The following is a 22,121-nucleotide window of genomic DNA, read 5'->3' as shown; positions in this document are numbered from 1 at the left end:
ATGCTACATTTTAGCTTCATTAAACGTGTATATGCATCTAAATGCCACTTCAGCTGCTTCTATTTCTACTGCAGTGGAAAGAACTGTTTTGTTAATACCGATTTCGTTTGACTGGTAACAGCCCTATAGTGGCTTATTAAATTAAGTGAAATTATTAATAAAATTATGCATAATGACGCATGCATTATATACGGTTAGGGAAAAACTGCCTTTAAATAGGTACAAAAAAAAAAAAAAAAAGACATGGAAATCAATTTAAATTAATTTTTGTACACAGTAACTTTAGTCATATAAAAAGTAATTTCCCAGCAATAAAATTGTGGCCAGTGAAAATGCTGAGTGGCTAGTAAATCTGGAAAACCACTAGCCACAGTGGCTGGTGAGCAAAAAAGTTAGTCAAATCCTATTTATTTGACTTGGTGACAAGAGCTTCCAGTGCAGAAGAAAGTAAAGACATACTGCAGACATAAATAGAAATTACACAGTAGAGATTAAATTACAGTATATAACACAAATATAAGAAAAACAGAAAACTATAAATAATGCAATATATACAGAAGCAGAAATATAGAGGAAAAACATAGTTGTTTAAATGAATGTGCAGATATGTTATTTACAAGTGTACAGTTTATGTAGTTTACAAATGTACAATTTCCAGATGCTATGTGTCCATTATGATGAACGATGTATAGTTATGAATGTTTTAACTGTTCAGGCTGTATAGCCTAATATGATAACTCCTTTAAAGTGACATAACTAGATTAAATTTGGGCTAAATTAATTTCAGTCATTGTATTTAAGCTCCATTGTATTTAAGCTCACAACTCATGATTCTCAACTTGTGGTGATACGTGAGAGGACATTCTTTTCGTTATTATTAGAGTGTTTTCATGATGGTCATCAATCAATTTTGTTTTCTAAAAAGAGGCCCACAATGTACACAGCTTACAAAAAAAACCATCACATAATGTAAATAAGTTGTCACAGAATAAGAATATGTGAATAACTTATACCTTCTTATAAAGGTGACACATTTCCAAAGGTGAAGTTACTTATTACTCCTTACTTGCTAAATTAAATCCACAAAGCAGCCTACTTTAGGCCTATGTCATTACTTAATTCCAGTGTTGGGGAGTAACTAATTACATGTAACGGAATTACGTAATTTAATTACAAAATAAATGTAACTGTAATCAGTTACAGTTACTAAGAAAACATGTGTAATTAAATTACAGTTACTTTTGAAAATGTTAATGATTACAAAGTCTTGCCGCTTGCTAGCAACTGCTTTCTGGAAGTGTGGCGTTCAAATATTGCAACTCAGATCAGTGTTTTATGTTTATTTACTTATTTGGCAATCAGCTGTGTAATAAGTGTGATAATGTACATCCAGCCAGTTGTTATCGCAAAATAAAGATGTATATTAAAACCTGTTACTTATTATAATCTTAATTCAAGTGATAAAGGATTTTGAAAGTCTGACAGTAATCAGTGTTGAGTGCTACTGTAAGGTTAACTCTGCCTGGTTTAAATGTTTCAAAATGATTAACAGTTGAAAATATTAGAAATTTAGAAAAGTAATCAAAAAGTAATCAAATGTAATAAGTTACAATACTTTAAAAAAGTAATTAAAAAGGTACACTACTTATTACATTTTAAAAAGGGTAACTTGTAATCTGTAACCTATTACATTTTCAAAGTAACCTTCCCAACACTGCTTAATTCCTTAGTGTATACTATATTTAGGTGAACTACGTTCATTTATCCGTCAGGCAACACAACACAGTCTTTTACAAATATAAGAAAAATCTTTTGATTCAGGTTAACAATGTTGACAATGCATGAATTTGATTCTTTATAGAACAAGGTTGGAATTTCCACATAGCTACTATAGGTTAGGTCACATCATGTCTGCAGCCATGAAGATGTTGTTTGTTTTAAAACTCAGCCCTATTAAATAACTTGAAGGTAAAGCTGCATTTCCAGTAAGGCAGGTTACAGCCAGTTGAATGATAGACCATTTTTTTCATTTATTTAGTTTCATTTGTCATCTGAAGCTCGGGTAAACTGTTGGTAAGTTCATTTTATTACATACTGGAGTTTGTAAATAAATATGTTAGTGAAATACTACTCTCACTTCGAAGAGATAAAACCTGTTTACTCACAGAACTATACTGATAACTTTACTAGCGTCCACACAAGTGTAACACGTTGTAACACTGAGTTACAATGTGCCTTGCTAATATTAGAACAATGCTATTCTGTGACATTAAGTGATGTAATTAACACTAATTACGTTCATGAATTTTAAAGAGAAACCACAAGAAACAGGTGAGTAAAGACTGAGAGTCAATGTTTAATGTTTAGAATTTATTTCAAGAAATGTAAAGCATCTTGCCTCGTCTATTTTTTCTCCTGTTCTATGAGAGCTGTGCAGAAAAAGCATACACTGTAACCACACTGTACTATACAACTGTGAAATTAATGTGGAAAAAAATATACTCTGAACCCTATGTGGATTTACACAAACTGAGAAATTCAAAAAGCATTAGGTTATGCCCCACTCTCGCCTTGAGATCGTTCTTGGTGCGAATGGGCCTTCATAAATACATAGAATGTCAACAAACAATGTAAAAATTGTGGTTACACGAGTGCAATAACAGCGGATTACAGTGTTTGTAAAGGCTGCAGTTTGTTGTTTTAAAGTTGCTCAACAAGTGGTGGGTTAGGCTATTTAAAGTGCAAATCTTGATGAAATGAAACTTGAACACGTAAGGCACAGCAGTCTTTGAATGATTTTATTTTTATACTAGACCTCTTAAATCCTAAAGTCATAGCTATGTCCATTTCCCCTCTCTCTCTCGCTCTCTCTCTCTCTCTGTGTGTGCGCATGCGGGAGTGAGTGGGTGGAGTTGGCGTGTGAGAGTTCTACGGTGAGAGTGAGTTTTTTTCTTTTTTTTCTTTCCTCTTTTCTCTCTATGGTTTGTTTTTTTTTTTTTTTTTTTTTTTTTTTTTTTTTGTTCTATATAGTTTTTTTTGTGTGTGTGTAATCAAGTTTGAGGGCAAAAGGGATCTAAGGCGGTTTAAAAGGCGCAGTCTTCCAGCGTGTGCTGGTTGACGATGGCGTCCTCAGAACGCACAAGCTATGAGCGGCTTTCACGCAGGCATGGCATCAAAATTGCACCTGCAATGATTTGTTCAGTGGAAGAGTGCAGTTTGGCGGTCGGAAATATTGTCGGGCACGAAAGCATAATGTCGGCTTCCCGCATGAACAGCGCTGTAGTGAATTTTTTGGATAACATTGAGAAAGTGAATAGTGTGGTGCAGAAAGGAGTTGTCATACAAGACACTTTTACTCCTGTTATGCCCCTTGTTCAACCGGCAAAAAAAGATAATTGTGTCCAATGTTCCCCCGTTTATAAAAGATGAAATGTTGATTACTGAGTTGTCCAGGCACGGAAAAATTGTTTCGCAACTGAGAAAAGTCCCGCTAGGCTGCAAATCACCCTTACTTAAACAAGTCGTTTCTTTCAGACGGCAAGTTTTCATGGTTTTAAAGAGTGAAATGGAAGAGCTAAATGTGGCATTTAAATTTAAGATCGATGGCTTTGACTATGTTGTGTTTGCTAGCTCTGAGACAATGAAATGCTTTAAATGTGGGAACGAAGGGCACATCCGAAGCTCGTGTCCGGCACAGACTGAGGATGTAAGAGTGAGGATGATATAGTGGCAGCAGTGGGTGATGTAGTGACAGGGCCCGAACATAAGCAGGTTGAAGGTACGAGCGCTTCTAGAGGCTGGGGCAAATGAGGAGGGGACGGGAGGATCAGAAATGGCAAAGGATTCAGATGAGACCGATAAAACAGCTGATGTTAGGATGGAAGACGACAATGCTGAGTATGTGAGTGATGATGCGCTTTTTAAAACACCTTCTGTTAAGAGGAAAAGGAACAAAGGAAAAATAGGGAATGGTAAATTAAAACAATTGTCAGTAACACAAACTGATGTTGAAAGCAGTGCTATTGAAGATTCTGATAGCGACACTTTGGATAGTAAGAACAGAAGGACTAGACATAATGCTTACTCATTTGTAAAAGTTAAGTCTTTTTTACAAAGAACAAAAAACATGAAGAATGTGCAGGTTACAGACTTTTTTCCAGATCGTAGAATGTTTGTTGACTCTGTGGGAACGCTAATGAGGAGTGAGGGCGAAGAACAGTTTACTGTTCAAGAAATATATAGACTAAAGAAAATTGCTGCAAAATTGAGATCAGAACTTCAGGTACAGGATGGGTTTAAAACAACATAGTGCATTTTATTTCCATATGTTTAAATCTGCTCTAAGTTTAATCCTTCTTTCATACTTATTAATGAGTGTGGTGAGGGTGGGCACTCTTAACATGAATGGGCCACGGGACGCTTATAAAAGAGCACTTTTATTTGAATTAATAAAACAAAAAAAAATTGATGTCGCCTTCATTCAGGAGACACACAGTGATGGCCTAAATGAAATTGATTGGAGAAGAGAGTGGGAAGGGGTGGTGTTGTGCTCTCATATGAGCTCTATCAGAGGAGGGGTAGCGGTATTGTTTGCTAAGCACTTTATTCCTGCCTCTTTTGAGGTGAAACATAAAATTCCTGGTAGACTTATTGTTATACAAGCACAGTTTGAAAAATTCAGTATTGTGTTTATTAATGTATATGCTCCCACTAATGGTGCTGAGAGAGTTTGTTTTTTAAACAAACTCAATGAATTTCTGCAGTTATAATTCAGATGAGTATGTGTTTCTAGGTGGTGATTTTAATTGTACTGAGAATTATGTGCTAGATCGGAACCATGCTGAACCCCATGCTGCTTCAAGCCGTGCTATCTGCACGTTGATTGAGACCCATAAATTGTGTGATATATGGAGACACTTGTATAAGAATGATAAACAGTATACATGGACACACACTCAAGGGAATTTTATTTCTTTGGCTAGACTAGATAGATTATACTGTTTTAAGCACCATCTTAATATTGTGAAAGAATGTGTAATAAGTCCTTCAGGTTTTTCTGATCATGCTTTTGTTATATGTGCAGTTTTTATAGCAAACATAAAGTCAAAGAGTGCCTATTGGCATTTTAACATTTTATTGTTGGGTGATTTAAAGTTCAAAGAGGTTTTTATTTTTTTCTGGAAAGAATTCAAATTAAAGAAGGATTGCTTTGCTAATCTGTGTCAGTGGTGGGACTATGGAAAAATTGAAATTAAACTGTTATGTCAGCAGTATACTTTCAATGTCTCTAAAAACACTACACAAAAATTGAAAAAACTTGAAGCTGAAATTGTAGAGCTACAGGCACTAATAGAGGCTACTGGAGGACAGAATGGAATTGATGCCCTAAAGTCCAAAAAGTTAATTTTTGCGGACCTGCTAGGCACGAAGGCAAAGGGAGCTTTGGTCAGGTCGCGCTATCAAAATCTTGCGCAAATGGATGCCCCATCCAAGTTCTTTTTCAATTTGGAAAGGAAAAATGGCCAGAGTCGATATATTCACTCACTGCGCTCAGAAAGTGGGCATGAATTGACAGCGCTGCCTGAAATAAGACGGCGGGCTGTAAGGTTCTATAATGAACTTTATGGGAGTGAATATAAGGAAGATAAGGAGTTGTCTTCTAGTTTTTATGCAGGTTTACCAAGGCTATCGGAAAAGTCAAAAGCAGTGCTGGAGAGGCCTTTGTGTGAGCGAGAGCTTTGGAATGCACTGCAGAACATGGAGGGTGGAAAAGCTCCTGGTATTTATGGGTTACCAGTTGAGTTTTACAGAGCCTTCTGGGAGGTGCTGTGTGAGGATCTCTTGGATGTTCTCAATGAGAGCATAGCTGAGGGTTCTCTACCTCTGAGCTGCAGGAGAGCTGTTATTACTCTTCTGCCAAAGAAAGGTGATTTACAAGAAATTAAAAATTGGAGACCGGTGAGCTTGTTGTGCTCTGATTTAAAAATTTTCTCTAAGTCTCTGGCCAACAGATTGAGGGAGGTGATGGGGCAGGTCATACATCCTGACCAGACATATTGTGTGCCTGGTAGGTTAATTTCAGATAATATTATTCTTATTCGGGACATAATAGAGGTCTCTGACATTTTGGGTATCAATTTAGGGCTCATTTCCATTGATCAAGAGAAAGCTTTTGACAGAGTGGAGCACCAGTATCTTTGGGCAACTCTGGATGCTTTTGGTTTTGGACCAGGTTTTATTGGAGCAATTAAGGTATTGTATGGAGACATTGAAAGTATGCTAAAAATCAATGGTGGTTTGAGCGCCCCTTTTAAAGTTAAAAGAGGTATTAGACAAGGATGTGCTCTTTCAGGAATGTTGTACTCTTTAGCAATTGAACCTTTGTTAAATAAGTTACGCTTTAAAGTGGAAGGTTTACTTTTACCTCATAATAATTTGCAGCATCAGATATCAGCTTATGCTGATGATGTTATGATTATGATTAATGGACAGAATGATATAAATAATTTGGTAAAAACTATTGAAGAGTTTCAAAGCATATCTGCTGCCAAAGTAAATTGGAGCAAAAGTGATGCACTGGCTGTTGGGAAATGGGAACAGGGTCCACCATTATTACCTGGTGGGTTAATTTGGAAAAAAGGAGGAATCAAATATCTGGGAGTTTTTATTGGGGATATAGTTACACAAGAAAAGAATTGGGTTGGGGTGGTTGAGAAAATTGAGGGTAGGTTAAAGAAGTGGAAGTGGATTCATCCACAATTATCTTTTATGGGGAGGGTTTTAATAATTAACAATTTGATTGCCTCTACATTGTGGCACAGATTGGTATGTGTGGATCCTCCTCCCGGTCTTCTTCCCAGGCTGCAAGCAATTCTAGTAGCATTTTTTTGGGATAGACTTCATTTCGTTCCCCAGAGTGTACTTTTTTTTACCTGTTGAAGAAGGTGGTCAAGGACTCGTACACCTGTTGAGCAGACTTGCTACTTTTCGTTTGCAGTTTATCCAGAGACTTTTAACAGGACCTGAAGATCTGGTATGGAGAAAAGTGGCTCAAATTATCCTGCAGAAAATTGAGAGACTGGGACTTGACAATACCTTGTTTTTTATGGATCACGAACAGTTGAACTTAAAAGAACTACCTTCTTTCTACCGTGGACTTTTCAAAACGTGGGGGCATTTCAATGTAACCAGGATTTGCAAGACAGAATCTTTATTTTGGTTACTTGAGGAACCTTTGGTTAAAGGAGCTCGCTTTGATTTATCAGATGTGTATTTGCCTGGTCTCACACTTAAATTATGTGGTTCTGGCATCATAAAACTAAGGAATCTAATTGATGTGGCTGGACCTGACCTAAGTGATGTATCTTCACTGGCCACTGCTTTAGGACAAAGGTCTTCACGGCAAGCTGGGGTTATTATAAAAATGTGGAAAAAAAGACTAACTGAGAAAGAACTGCTCTTATTGCAAAATTTTGGTAAAGGAATTTCGGTTCCAGATATGAGAGATCCATTTCCAAAAATTGTTATTTCACCTGACTTGAGGGGCATGTCTGGTATTTTGCTGGATCTAGAAGGATTGCAAAATTTAGATTTTGCTTTGGTGATAGGAAAACTGTTATATAGGTGTTTTGTTAAAATTTTTAATAAAGTGGTTTTAAATGGAAAAAAAGACACTGTGTGGCGAGAAAAATTTGGATTGCGAAATGAGGATAAACCAGCTTGGAGGGTGATATACAAACCACCATTGAATAAGCAAACTGGTGATCTGCAGTGGCGAATATTACATGGGGCTATTGCTGTAAATGCATTTGTTTCTGTCATAAACTCAGATGTTGTTGATAAATGTGTTTTTTGTGGAGTAAGAGAAACTGTTTTTCATTGTTTTATGGAATGCATCAGATTGAGGTCATTTTTTTGTTTTATTGAGCAATTTGTTTTTAAGATTTCAGGAAAAGTTCACTACTAATATGTTTGTTTTAGGACTAAAGTATTGTCAAAAACAAAGAATTAAATGGCAGTTGATTAATTTTATTCTTGGACAAGCTAAACTTGCGATTTATGTTACAAGGAGAAATAGAATGGAGGACAGACATAGTCAGGATGCTGTACTTCTTTTTAAAGCATTTTTAAAAGCCAGGGTTGGTGTTGAGTACAAGTATTATAAATTAATGAATGATATGGAGTCTTTCAAGTTAAAGTGGTGTTACAATGATATAATCTGTACTGTATTTGAAGGTGAATTAATTTTTGATTTGTTATTAAGTTGAACTTGTTTGTACAGTATATGTGATACAGTGATTTTGGTTGGTTGAATATTGTTAAATAAAGTTTATCTCTAAAAATAAAAAAAAATCTCTCTCTCTCTCTCTCTCTCTCTTTTTCTCTCTCTATAACCTTTGTTCCTATCTTTTTGTTTATTGCAATGCATCATAGTCCTTATTTTTCCTCATAACTCATTTGTACATTATATTATGTAAATTACTGCTGTGTATGAAATGCATTTCTGACTAAAACTCTTATTTTTTATGTAACCCAGTAACACAGCGAATGAGTTATTCCCAACTGGTTAGTGTGGTATTGAGGAGTAAACTCTATGGATCCTTTACAGCAAAGTGAATCTCCTGCACTCAAGTAAGCATACAAAAATAATAGGAAAATATTAGGAAAATATTAATTTGAGCAGTTAGGCAGGCTGAGGCCCAATAAAGGGTTTAATAAATTGAGTTAAAAATTTCAGTCAGTTTATTCTGAACAGATTATTATTGTCGTTGTCTTTGTTGTTGTAGTTTTTATTGTTGTAAATGAAGTAAAATTTGCACCACAGGCAGAACAAATCCAACTTAGAAGTTCCGAGCTGTGTGTCCATGAAGAGTGATGCATCAAAGGAACTGTATGTTGAATTGAAAGGTGGCAGCACTTCTGAAGACAGGTACAGTTATGGACAATCTTTTTTTTCACTCACTCTCCTGAAAATGTCACATCAAAATAACAGATATTTAACACAAGCTTAATTGGGAAACACATACAAATATATAAATACGACTGTGAATCATTAAAAATGAATAATCACAACTTACTGTTAGATGCAATAAATCACACTTAACATTCATATTTGTAATAATAAATATATTTAATGGTAATACTTGCTGTATGCTACTTTATTATGTATTTTTTTCAGAAATTAAATGATTTAACTAATATTTCATGATGCATGTGGAAATTATCTGAAACTGTATTAAGTTTACAATACAAGTAATATGTGTGACTGTTACTTATTGTTACAGTTTCTCTAAACAGAGTATTATTGTTTTTTGTTTATTTACTGTTCTATATGAAGTATAATCTATTCCCTGTTTACAGGCAGAAGTGCAACATGTTAAATCACATTAAAAACATGCTAGCAACATGCTAATCATGCTATAAACATGCCAGCAACATGTTACATCATGCTAGAAATATACTTTATATTTATATCAATATTTGTCTAATCTATTTAAACTTTCAAACTTCAAGCTTGTAAAAGTGCTTTAACTTTCAAGGCTAGGCTTTCTCAAGCTATCTTCAAAGATTATTCTTAAACTTTACTCATCTAGGTGTTGTTGCTGCTGTTGTTGTTTTTGCTCTTGTAAATGAAGTAAAATTTGCACCGTTACAGGCAGAAAACACCAGAAGTGCCCAGCTGTGTGTCCATGAAGAGTGATGCATCAAAGAAACTAGATGTTGAATTGAAAGGTGGCAGCACTTCTGAAGACAGGTATGTTTAGGGACGATCTTTTTTTGTCACTCGCTCTCCTGGAAATGTCACATCAAAATGACCGTTACTTATTGTCACTGTTTCTCTAAACAGAGTATTATTGTTTTTTTGTTGTTGTTGTTGTTGTTGTTTATTTACTGTTGTATATGTAGCATAATCTATTCCCTGTTTACAAGCAGAAGTGTAACATGTTAAATCACATTAAAAACATGCTAGCAACATGATAATCATGCTTAATGCTAGCAATATATATCAATATCAACATTTGTCTAATCTATTAAAACTTTCAAACTTCAAGCTTTTAAAACTGCTTCAACCTTTAAGGATAGGCTTTCTTTTTTTGCTCATCTAGTTATTGTTGCTGCTGCTGTTGTTTTTACTCTTGTAAATTAAGTAAAATTTGCACCAATACAGGCAGAAAACATCAGAAATGCCCAGCTGTGTGTCCATGAAGACTGATGCATCAAAGGAACTGGATGTTGAATTAAAAGGTGACAGCACTTCTGAAGACAGGTACAGTTATGGACAATCTTGTGTCACTGTTGCTTCATATCTCTTCTTAAAATGTCATGTCAAAATAATATAAAAACAGATATTTAACACGTTTTGTGAAGAAACACATCAAAATATATAAAGTAATTACGACTGTCAATCACTTAAAAACAAACCAAAAAATAAAATGAATAATTGCCTTATATTCATTGCAACTTATTGTGTTAGATGCAACACATCCTATTCAAATATTTAATAATAAATATATTTAATGGTGATACTTTATTGATATATTTTTTTACAGAAATTTAGTTATTACTAATGTTTCTATTCATTAAATCAAAGATTTGAATTGGCATGGTGTAATGCATTTAAAGTGACCTGAAACTGTATTAAGTTTACAAATTAAAATAATATGTGTACTTGGTGCTGATACTGGATAGTCTTGTGGTTAATGCACCAACACACAGCACAACTGCACCCCTGTCGCCCAGTTTGAATTCCTTGTTTATTTATTGTTGTATAATCCTGTTTACAGGCAGAAAATATCAGACTTGAGAAGTGACACAGCAAACCATCTGCCATTGTCTACAAAGTGTGACCGCAATTCTAAGCACAGGTAAATTTATAGATAGAACAATCATGTATCATTGATCAGTATTACACAACATATGAATTGAAATTCATATAAATAAATTCAGATATCAGGAAATCAAATGGCTGCTATGAATACTGCACTGTTTTTTGAAATGTTCTCCTTTATATTTATTGTTTGAAGGAAATATGTCGTATTTCAGTTTAAGTCAACAGGGAAGATCAGATTCAGCAAAGTTGTGTGTCTTTAAACTCTTGGTGGTCTATGAATATTCAGATTTATTTGAAAAATCAGTGCACTTCAGCATTTCATTACTTGTTTATATAAGTGATTTTATTATTTGATCTTTACAGCTTTTACATCAGTATTTTCTTATGTGGTACCTTTGTTTGAACAAACAATAATTGTAATAGATGAAAGAGAAGCTCTTAGTTAATAACCAATCAAAACAGACAAACTAACTACATGTAAACTTAATACCTTTCTTTAAGAAGTCTGATGCATATTGGTAATATTCTAAATATTTAGCAAATATTTCTATGCTCCCTCTATCTATTACTCTAGGTTAATAAAACAGAAGAGAACAGACCAAAGCAGTGGTATGCCTGTAAATGAGTTGTATTATTACCAGGAATCTACATATACACAGTGCAGGTAATATATTTAACACAGGTTTCGTGGAGACACATGAGGAACACTTAAAATAATCAAATAAAGGTCATGTTTTATTTCTGCATAGTACAAAAACAAGTCTTCAACATGCATACAATGTATTTACATATTAGTGTTGTGTTTCTTATTTAATTTTGCAGAATTCAACTCCAAATGAAACTGATAACAAAATTTCAGTTTTTACATGAAGGAACAGAACAGCAAAAAAGCCCAACACTCCTAAATGAGATCTACACAGAGCTTTACATTACAGATGCTAAAGAAATCAATGAGGAATGTGAGATCAGACAGATTGAAACAGCAGCTATGAAAGCAGTGACAGAGGGCACACCAATCAACTGCAATGACATTTTCACACCATTACCTGAACAAGACCAACTTATCAGAACTGTGCTTACTAAAGGATTCGCTGGCATTGGAAAAACAGTCTCTGTGCAGAAATTCATTCTGGACTGGGCTGAAGAGAAAGCAAATCAGGACATCCACTTCATATTTCCGCTTCCTTTCAGAGAACTCAATTTGATAAACAACAAAAAGCTCAGTCTTTTAGATCTTCTCCATGTTTTTTTCCCTGAAACTAAGAAAATGGACATTTTTAGTGGTACATATAAGGTGTTGATTATCTTTGATGGTCTGGATGAGTGCCATTTTCCCTTAAGTTTTCAAAGCAACGAGATTCTACAGGATGCAACCAAAGAGACATCAGTGGACGTGCTCCTGACGAACCTGATTGCAGGGAATCTACTTCCCTCTGCTCTCATCTGGATCACTTCCAGACCAGCAGCAGCTGATCTCATCCCCTCTGAGTGTGTCCATCGACTGACAGAGGTACGAGGCTTTGGTGAGCCAGAGAAGGTACAATACTTCAGAAAAAGATTCAGAGATCAAATCCTGGCTGAGAAAATCATCTCACACCTGAAGTCATCAAGAAGCCTCTATATCATGTGCCATATCCCAGTGTTCTGCTGGATCTCAGCCACTGTTCTAGAGAAGATATTGAGTCAAGTAGAGAGTGGAGAGATTCCCAAGACTCTCACTCAAATGTACACACACTTCCTGATCATTCAGACCAAGATCAAACATGATAAGGACTATGAGAGGAAAGTGAACACTGAAGACATGATCCTCAAACTGGGAAAACTGTCTTTTCAGCAGCTTGTGAATCACAATGCAATCTTCTATGAAGAAGATCTGAAAGAGTGTGGCATTGATGTGACAGAAGCATCAGTATACTCTGGGTTGTGCACTCAGATATTCAGAGAGGAGTTTGGGCTGCATTCGGGAAAAATCTACTGCTTTGTTCACCTCAGCATTCAGGAACATCTGGCTGCTCTGTATGTGCATCACACCTTCACAACACAGAACATTAATGTGTTTGACCAAATTACTGAACCATCTCAAGAAGCAACAAATACACAGATTCCAATATTTGATCTGCATCAGAAAGCTGTCGATGAGACCTTACAAAATAGAAATAGACACCTGGGCCTTTTTCTTCGCTTCCTTCTGGGCTTCTCACTTGAGTCCAATCAGACTCTTTTAAACGTTCTTCTATCACAGACAGAAAGCAGGCACCACAATTTAGAGAAAACAGTTGAATACATCAAGAAGAAGATAGAGGAACATCCCACTCCTGAGAAGTTCATCAACCTGTTCCACTGCCTCAGTGATCTGGGTGACAGTTCACTAGCGGAACAAATTCAGCGTTATCTCAACCAGAGAGCTCTTACCACAGCCAAATTAACCCCTTTACAGTGGTCAGCTGTTGTGTTTGTTCTTCTCACTTCTGAGAACTTGGATGTGTTTGAATTGAAGGCATATGCCTGGAAAACTAGCTGTGCACAAATGGTGCGAGTTCTTTTGCATCTTGTACCGGTGATTAAAGCATACAAATCAGTTCGGTATGTGATAATGACAAAACATTTATACAATTCCATGACACAAAAGATTTATTTTGAAATAAAGCCTTCTGTCCCTTTTATTCTTATAGACTTGGTCAGTGTGAACTGACACCAAAGTGCTGCAGTCCTCTGGCTACAGCTCTCGCCTCTGAGTCTTCATGTGTAACAGAAATGAATCTGAATGGAAATGAATTAACGGACGAAGGAGTGAAGTTGCTCTCTAAAGGACTAGGAAGTTCTAATTGCAAACTAGAGAAAATGGGGTAACGGTTCTTTTAATTATGATGCTTAAGCCTACAAAATTTAAAGAATATACACAATATTAAAGCAAATACTTAAATGTATATAGGTTGTGGTTAACATATATGACAAAGCCATTTTTAATGTTCTCTGTGCAGGCTGAATGATTGTTATGTCATGGTTGAAGGTTGTGCTGCTCTGGCTTCAGCTCTGAGATCAAACCCCTCACACCTGAGATATCTCGATTTGTCATTTAATAAATTAGGAGATAAAGGAGTACAGTGTCTGTCTGATGAACTACAGAATCCTCTTTGTAAAGTAGAGAAACTGAAGTATGATCTCTTTCGTTGTTGTGTTAACGGAATACTTAAGTCAGCCCACAGTACACATACATACAAATAAGTGTGTCATTGTTCTGTCTGCAGGCTGAGGAAATGTGATGTAACAGATGAAGGTTGTGCTGCTCTGACTTCAGCTCTGGGATCGAAACCCTCACACCTGAGAGAGCTGGATCTGACTACAAATAATATAAGAGATTTGGGAGCGAGGTGGCTATCTACTGCTTTACAGGATCCTGAATGTCATTTGAAAATTCTGAGGTATGAACTCATCTAGTCTGCTTAAGTGGTTACTGGTGAACTGATCTGTGTTTTATGAATAAAACAAGTGAAAGATGCGTCTTTGTTTTGTCTATAGGCTAAAGGAGTGTGGTCTCACAGATGAAAGTTGTGCTGCTCTGGCTTCAGCTCTGAGGTCAAACCCCTCACACCTGAAATTGCTAGATCTGTCTGAGAATAAACTGGGAGACTCTGGAATTAAGCTTCTTTCTAAAGGACCAAAGTGTCCTGCTATTGGTCTTGAACAACTGTGGTAAGAAAACTTTCCTGGGTTACACATTACATGATCCCAAGTACAGTGTATCCTTATAAGTTTCTCTTTGCAGGCTGACTGGTTGTGGTATCACTCATAAAGGTTGTGGTGCTCTGGCTTCAGCTCTGACATCAAATCTCTCACAGCTAAAAGAGCTGAATTTGTCTAACAATGTCATTGGAAACTCAGGGCTGAAGCTGTTGTCTGCTGCACTGGAGAGTCCTCACTGTAAACTACAGACACTTGGGTAGAGTCAAAGCGCTTGAATTACTCTGGAAGTTAAACTCAGAAATTATGAATGTGTCTATGAGTATGCTGAACAGTGAGGATGTGTCTTTGTTCCTTCTGCAGGTTGAATGACTGTGGTGTCAGTGATGAAGGTTGCAGTTCTCTGATTTCTGCTCTGACATTAAACCTCTCAAACTTGAGTAAGCTGCATCTAAATGGGAATGAAATAGAAGAGTCAACAATGGAGCAGCTCTTAGTTCTTAAGGATAATCCAGATAACAAGCTGAAAAAAGTCAAGTAAGTTTTGATGAGATAATTCATCCAAAATGAACATTAAATCTTTTACTCACTCTCATGTTATTCTAAACTTTTTCTGTCCCCCACACATCACAAAGGTTTTTTAAGCCAAAGTACAATTTAATGTAAGAAATAGAAAGAAATAGTTATTAGAATAGAAGTAGTTATTTTCTGGAGATCTGTTGACTTAGTATGTGTTATATATTTTAGAGATCTAATTTGTTGCTTATCTTTCCTTTTCTTTCAGTTGCAGATCTAACTCTTTATCATGGAATACAGATTTCTAGTAGCAACAATGATCCTGCTGCACATTTAAAAAGTAATTAATACTTATTTGTATTGTCCTTGTGAATCAGCACTAAACTTTTTCAGGATTTTTAGCATTCATTCTAACTAAGAGGACAGAACTGAGCTCCTCCAGCAAAGCATATTAAGTTAAATAGTTTTCAGTTAGCACAATTTACATATGCATATATAAGTTAATGTATATGTCGAAGAGTATAAGTAAAGATGAATATATTACAGTGTTTTAAGTTTTACAAAAAAATCATTTTTAATGTGGCTTTTCTATGGTTTTAAGTACTTGTTTTGGTTTCAGTGTTTTCTTTTTTTTATTGTAATGAATTTCTGTCCTCTGGAAGTTCTAGTGTCATATTTTGTTATATGTTTCTTAAACAACTGAACAATTTACACATAGATGAAAGTCAATTATATAATGAAGGCTGTTTTTAACTGAAAGGTTCTCAAGGTAATTTAATTAGCTGTCACTTGTTTTATATGTTGCCATTTTATACAATTCATTAATTACAATTTATGCTGTATAAGCAATGTTTTTATATTGTTGTATGTTAATGTTTACATATTTGCTGTTTAATAAATTCGCTTGTTTTAAAAATTTACATTATAAACAAAATGTTATCTAAATGATGTTATAGTAGTTGATTAAAGAATATTTGATGACAAAGATGATTTATTGAGAATGCATTTCCAGAAAAGTGAGATTTAAGGTATGTAGGTAGAAAGTCCTTTACAAGAGGCCATTTGCTTTCATTTTTACTTACTGTACACTGGCAGACGCATCATGAAGCTCAGTGGAAAGCGTAAGTAAAATTCATATTATTACAATATATTGACATTTAAGTAATATAATATATAACAGCACAGAGGAGGAGCTAAATGAGCTCTTACTGCACTTTTGATATTTGTGTCTTTTCTTACTTTACTTAAGTTAGGCAAGCACTTCATCCTTTTTTTATAATCTACATACTCAAACACAACATTTTCACAGTAAAACTGTATTAATTCTAGACATGATCCACAGGAGCTGGTGTGATTGTCGTTTTTCTTTAACTCAGTAATACAGTGGACGTGATTTACCAGAACCCAGGAGTGTAAATGGATCCTTCACTGCATCATGTATTTTATTTATTTATTTGTTTTTGTGATTCACTTGAAGTATAATCTATTCTCTGTTACAGGCAGAAGAGATCAGACTCACCACAGCCCATGCTGTGTGTCCTTGAGCAGTGACACATCAAGAGATCTGCCATTCACTGAATTTAAAGCTGACAGTGATTCTCAACAGGGAAATTAACAAACAGGAGGCAATGCAATAAGCAGTAATGGAAATAATATGTGTTTATAGATTTTTTAAAATAATTTTTTAATTCTTCATGATATTTTTCACCCTTCCACTGATGGCAGTTCTTCATTCTCACCTTTTTTTCTGTCTGCAACCACCAGTTAAAATCCATTCTTTGAATTTGTTTGTAAAGCTGTCATTTTTCTATTTGCGACAAGCAGTTTGGATTTATTGTCCGTCCTTTAATGTAAGCTGTGAAAAGCTTACTAGTTAATTGTCCTTTGAGTTTAAGACTAATTAAAAGCCCTTATAACTAAAAGTATGATATGTCCCCTTAAAATTTCTTTCAGTCTCTATGAACTACAAATATAGTGAAATTCTAATCTGATTAAAGCAAATGCACCACACAGCACCAACTGAGCGCCAGGAAGTTTCATTCAACTATATTGAGAAAATGTCCCGCATTGATCAAACGTCCATGCATTCTCTTGCCTTTTTAAGAAAGCTTTTTATTTATTATTTTTGCGGCATAGTTTCTGCGCAAAGGATTTGCGGACCTCATCAAGTGATCTAGAACCACCGACGGAAATGGTCAAGCGAAAATCACGATATTCTCCATTCATTTGAACCAGTTAAAAAAAAAACTAAAAACGATGCAGCTTTCTGACGAGACTTTCTTCTTAGTTAATAGTTAATAATTAATAGTTGTTTTAGTGACAAATATATGAAAATATATTTTCATCTGACTTGTAATTGTGTGTTTGTTTCTTTCAGGTTACGCAAATTCAAAGAGAACTCAGATCATGAACAAGACTCAGTAATTCTTATTTTATTCAGACAAATATACATTTCTATACGTATACAAGTCTAGTGAATGGTAGCACTCACTTATTTATTATTATTAAATTATTACATTTAATCCTTTGTTAACACAAAATAACTAAATACAAAACATTTATTCAAGTCATACACTATTCTGATTTTAAAATGTTTTTATTTTCATCAGTTTCACATCTGTCAGTTCACTGATGCTATTTCAGATATTTCTGTGCTAGTATAGTGAACTTTATTGTGAATAGTGATGTTTATTTAGTTATTTTGTTTTAACTTAGTTTGTTAATTATTTCCTAAGGGAATTTATTTTACTCTTGTATTATTTTCTTTGACATATTTAAAGTCATGATTAAGCATCTTAAATTATCATAGTCCTTTAATTTATATAAAATAATTAATAGTATCATGGTACTGTCTAAAGAATAAAAATTCTTAAAGATGAAAATTGTCATTATTTACTCACCCTTATGAAATACACTTGTATGACTTTCTACTGCAGAACACAAAAGCTGTTTTTTTTTTAATGAAGGCAAACACTGTCTTGCAGTATGTTGTAATTTTACTCATCTCCGATTTTTTTTTTTCCTCCTCAGAATTCAATATATTACACATTTGAAAAGTTGACTTTCTGAAGTGTTGCTTGGGCTGTTTCATACCTGTTTTTCTGCAGAACTCAAAAAAAAAAAAAAAAAAAAAAAATGCACAGAAAAAATCGTGATTAAAAATAAATTTTTCGTTGATCATGTAGGTCTTAAGTAAATTCTTTAGTAAAATGTGATTGTGGGTCTTGCATAAATTTCGCATCAGGTTTATTTTAAGACTCTTTTGTAGTGTATTCTCCGTGAATCGACGCACCATATCAAATTAGAGCACGAATGGTGTTGCTGTGTTATTGCTGCTCCAAAGCACCGGAAAAATGTCACCTGTAGTAAGTCAGTCTTGTAACTATACTACAACCTCTGAAACATGATAACATCCTTCTGGTGAATGACAGGATTTTTTTTCTAAGATTAATTATGTACTGTACAGTAAGGAAGATACTGGCAAAATTTCACGTGTAGTAAGTCAGTCTTTTACCTACAAATGTACTATAACCTTTCGAACATGAAAAAAACCCATTTTAATGATTCACTGTATTTCATTTTCTAAAAATATTTGTGTACTGTACATACAGTAGGGAAGGTATTGCGACATACTGGTTAAATATTTTCAGTCAGATTGCCCACAAGCCATTTACTATGGCTTTCATAACATAATTTTGTATTAATTATTGGACTTCGTTTTGTACTAAAAGGTAAATTTGCAAACGGTCCCTAAATCAGCCTAGGCGAACGTCCAGCGAATATCAAACCTAAAACTAACTTTCCCGAGCTCCGGAAACCACCGTACTTCCGCTTTCTATTCCAGCGACACGTATTTCTGAGACTGGTAAGACTAATTTTGCTGTATATTTTGCACAGGACAGCTTACATAACAGTATTAACAGTATAAAATTGCTTTTGTTGATGGATGTTGATAAATCAGATACGGTTTCTTATAAGCACGACTGTAAATACTGCTGTAGAAAATTTGCTAGCTAACTGAGCAACTAGCTTTCGGTTTCGGTCCATATAGCTTACTGAGCAACGCGATGTCTGTGAAAATACTTAATTACCTTGTGTAAAACCATGTAGTATGTACAACTGCAGTTATGCTTTATATCAAAGGTCTGTCAAGAAGGGTTAAAGAGCAGTTTTCGAAAAGAAGGAGCTGGTAGTCATAATGAATGTAAGCAGCTCATGTGTTCACTCAGGTGAGTATGACAAATGTTAATTATCGAGATGTTTTAATGATTACATTAATAAAGCAGCATATACCAGTGGTCTCTATTCTATAGAGAGCCACAATTATTTGAAGATGCTCAGCCATTTTGTTCTGACATATGTTAACATACAAATCTTTTCAGATTTTTTAGACTGATGTTTATAAAACACTCACATACTTCTTCTATGGTTCTCTCTCTAACAGGAGAGAGATCACTGCGGATTGTTCTTTTGGGACAAAAAAATGCTGGGAAAAGTTCAGCAGGAAACACTGTACTGGGTAAAAGGGAGTTTGACTTAAAGAAGACTGTGCATTGTGTGGAAAAAAGCAGTGAAATAGCTGGCACAAATATCACTGTGGTTGATACTCCAGGCTGGTGGGGAAATTTACCCTTTGACGAAAACCCTGAACTGTACAAACAAGAAATTATCCTGAGTGTGACTAAATGTTCTCCAGGACCTCATGTGCTGCTGCTGGTCTTAAATGTAGACACAGAGTTTCAGCAAGATGAAAAAGACATCCTATGTGATAACATGAAATGTTTTGGTGAGGAAGTATGGAGATACACAATAGTGCTGTTCACCTGTGAAGATCATCCAGGAGGTATAACCACTCAACAGTTTATTGAGAATGAAAACCTCCAGTGGCTCATTGAGAAATGTGGAAAAAGATATCATGAGCTTAATACAAAAAACTGGGGTGATGGATCTCAGGTCACAGAACTGCTTAAGAAAATACAGGAGATGGTGGAAGGAAACAAAGGTGGTCATTATGAAATAAACAGAGAGACTTTGCAGCAGGTGGAGAAGAAGAAGAGGGAACAGCAGAAGAGAGCAGATGAAAGAAGGAAGATTCAGCAGCTGAAAGATGAGACAAGAACAGCTGGTGAGCTTTTTCTTAACTCTCAATATTGTCAGTCTTATTTTTAAGTTATTGTGTTTTTGCAAGAAATTTATTTGATGGTTTTGAAATTACTGAATGTTATAAATGTAATCCTGATTTGAGCTAAAGAAATTTATTTTTGCATTGTCATTACAAGATTGTGCCAATTACATACTTGTTTGAACTTTGGTATAACATACATTTTATGTCTAGACCTTTCAACAAATGAGGAAATAAACATCATCTCTCAGAGCTGAGGATAGTGCTGGTGGGTTATAATGGCTCTGGGAAGAGTTCAGCAGGAAACACCATCCTGGGCAAATCTGCATTTGATTCCAAAAGATCACTTATGTCTGCAGTACAAGAAGGAGATGTTGCAGGAAGACACATCACTGTGGTTGACACTCCAGGCCGAAGAAGAAATTACTGTTCAAAATACACCACTAGACTATAAAAGATGAGATTGTGTTGAGTTCATCTCTTTGTCCTCCAGGACCACATGTCTTCCTGCTGGTCATAAGAGTGGATGTTTCTTTCACTGAAGTGTACAGAAAGGCAGTGGAGGAACATGTTGCTCTTCTTGGTCTCAAAATCTGGGATCACATGATTGTTCTCTTTACCTTTGGTGACTGGTTGGGAGGCACAACCATTGAGCTGTTCATTGAAAGTGAAGGAGAAGCTCTTCAGTGGATAATAAACAAATGTGAAAACAGGTATCATGTCTTCAACAACAAGAACACAGATGATGGCAATCAATTGACAGAGCTGTTTGAAAAGATAGAAGAGATGGTTGCAGGAAACAGAGAAAGTTTTTAAGATAGATAATCAAAATTTACAAGAGGTGAAAGACGAAAATAACAGTAGAGAAAAAAGTCAAATATATGCAAGATGAAATGCAAAAAAGAAATAAATTGAGAAATTTGATGTCAGGTGAGTAAAAGTAAAAACTATTTAATGGTGTATTGCAAACTTTAAATGTCTTTAAGTGGTGTTTATGTTTTATTTTCCTTTTTTTGCTAAAGGAAAATGCTAAAATGCTTTAAATGCTAAACTTTCTAACATACTGCAGCAAGAGTTTAACAGGAAACACAATTTTGGGTAGGAAGGCATTTAACAGTGGAAGATCAGATGTGAATCAAAAAGAAAATGGAGAAGTTGCAGGAAGGAAGCTCACTGTGGTTTGTACACCAGGTTTTAAGAAAGATTACCTAATTGGAAAAAAGACTTGAGGATGCTAAACTCAACATCTTGAGAAGTGTAACTGAAAGCTCCTCTGGAACGCATGCTTTCATTTTAGTCCACAGTGTTGAATCTTTCTTTGCAGATGAAGAGAAGAGCACACTACAGAAAATCATGGAACCTCTTGGTGAAAGAGTCTGGAATCACATGTTGGTTCTGTTCACTGTTGGAGCTGAACTAGGAGAAACTCCCATAGAGTTATTCATTGCAAGTGAAGGTGACGCTCTCCAGTGGCTCACTGAGAAGTGTGGGAACAGGTATCATGTTCTCAACAATAAGAACTGTGGTGATGGATCTCAAGTCACAGAACTCCTGGAGAAGATTGAGGAGATGGTGGCAGAAAACAGAGGACAACCTTATAAAATAGACAGAGAGACTTTACAACATGTGGAAGAGAAGAGGAGAGCAGAGAAAAGAAGGATGAAGGATCAGCAACTGGAAAAAAAGAGACTCTAGAGAGGGTTGAAAGAACAGATCCTGTTCCCGCTAAAAAAGCACATAGTATGGATATCCCTTTAAACAATAAGTTTCTTTTGTATTTGCACACAATAAAATATCAAAAGGTTTGTCTGATTATATGATTTTTATTTTTTTTTTTTTTGCAGTTGCTGAAGGCTCCAGTCTTCACTCAGAAAGTTCAGCATATCAGTCCATGAGCATCTTATTAAAAGAAATGCCTAAAGAGCACCATTTCAACAAATCTGTGTGTTCAGAAATGACCTCTGGATTGGA

The 22,121-nt window shown here is 35.2% G+C and overlaps 4 protein-coding genes across 4 annotated transcripts in view; all 4 read left to right on the top strand.

Annotated features, from left to right (window-relative positions):
• LOC127176939 (uncharacterized) overlaps positions 1-16,077 on the top strand; it is a 32,915-nt gene extending 16,838 nt beyond the window's left edge. Inside the window, exons 13-29 of the mRNA XM_051128787.1 lie at positions 5,272-5,958; positions 6,012-6,033; positions 6,143-6,274; positions 8,586-8,631; positions 8,825-8,929; positions 9,656-9,754; positions 10,169-10,267; positions 10,785-10,865; positions 11,406-11,495; positions 11,654-13,414; positions 13,504-13,677; positions 13,813-13,986; positions 14,080-14,253; positions 14,351-14,524; positions 14,598-14,771; positions 14,876-15,049; positions 15,297-16,077. Of these exons, the coding sequence (XP_050984744.1) occupies positions 5,272-5,958; positions 6,012-6,033; positions 6,143-6,274; positions 8,586-8,631; positions 8,825-8,929; positions 9,656-9,754; positions 10,169-10,267; positions 10,785-10,865; positions 11,406-11,495; positions 11,654-13,414; positions 13,504-13,677; positions 13,813-13,986; positions 14,080-14,253; positions 14,351-14,524; positions 14,598-14,771; positions 14,876-15,049; positions 15,297-15,336 (4,206 nt within the window). The 3' untranslated portion in view covers positions 15,337-16,077. The remainder of the gene's footprint in view (positions 1-5,271; positions 5,959-6,011; positions 6,034-6,142; positions 6,275-8,585; positions 8,632-8,824; positions 8,930-9,655; positions 9,755-10,168; positions 10,268-10,784; positions 10,866-11,405; positions 11,496-11,653; positions 13,415-13,503; positions 13,678-13,812; positions 13,987-14,079; positions 14,254-14,350; positions 14,525-14,597; positions 14,772-14,875; positions 15,050-15,296) is intronic.
• A 2,702-nt stretch (positions 16,078-18,779) lies between these two features.
• On the top strand, positions 18,780-20,769 carry LOC127177172 (GTPase IMAP family member 7-like). Its single transcript, XM_051129281.1, has 4 exons — positions 18,780-18,893; positions 19,172-19,257; positions 19,473-20,153; positions 20,381-20,769. The coding sequence occupies exons 2-4, from the start codon at positions 19,227-19,229 to the stop codon at positions 20,602-20,604; spliced, it is 936 nt and encodes a 311-aa protein (XP_050985238.1). The 5' UTR covers positions 18,780-18,893; positions 19,172-19,226; the 3' UTR covers positions 20,605-20,769.
• A 398-nt stretch (positions 20,770-21,167) lies between these two features.
• LOC127177179 (GTPase IMAP family member 9-like) lies at positions 21,168-21,879 on the top strand. The gene has a single exon (XM_051129293.1). It carries the CDS (start codon positions 21,504-21,506, stop codon positions 21,843-21,845), a length of 342 nt encoding a protein of 113 aa, XP_050985250.1. The 5' UTR covers positions 21,168-21,503; the 3' UTR covers positions 21,846-21,879.
• A 162-nt stretch (positions 21,880-22,041) lies between these two features.
• The window catches only part of si:dkey-23k10.5 (GTPase IMAP family member 8), a 33,193-nt gene continuing 33,113 nt past the window's right edge, over positions 22,042-22,121 (top strand). The window contains 1 exon segment of the mRNA XM_051128786.1: positions 22,042-22,045. Within this exon segment, the coding sequence (XP_050984743.1) occupies positions 22,042-22,045 (4 nt within the window).

Source organism: Labeo rohita, chromosome 15, assembly GCF_022985175.1.
Source record: "Labeo rohita strain BAU-BD-2019 chromosome 15, IGBB_LRoh.1.0, whole genome shotgun sequence".
NCBI lineage: Eukaryota > Metazoa > Chordata > Actinopteri > Cypriniformes > Cyprinidae > Labeo > Labeo rohita.
Note: the sequence above shows the minus strand (reverse complement) of the source record. Positions and strands in the feature narration are given on the sequence as shown.

Excerpts from the sequence above, each read along its gene's own strand:
- LOC127177172 (XM_051129281.1), top strand. The coding sequence starts at position 19,227 with ATGAATGTAAGCAGCTCATGTGTTCACTCAG. Across the intron at positions 19,258-19,472 it reads CAGCTCATGTGTTCACTCAG|GAGAGAGATCACTGCGGATT; the intron begins GTGAGTATGACA and ends TCTCTCTAACAG. Across the intron at positions 20,154-20,380 it reads AGATGAGACAAGAACAGCTG|GAAATAAACATCATCTCTCA; the intron begins GTGAGCTTTTTC and ends TCAACAAATGAG.
- LOC127177179 (XM_051129293.1), top strand. The coding sequence starts at position 21,504 with ATGGAACCTCTTGGTGAAAGAGTCTGGAATCACATGTTGGTTCTGTTC.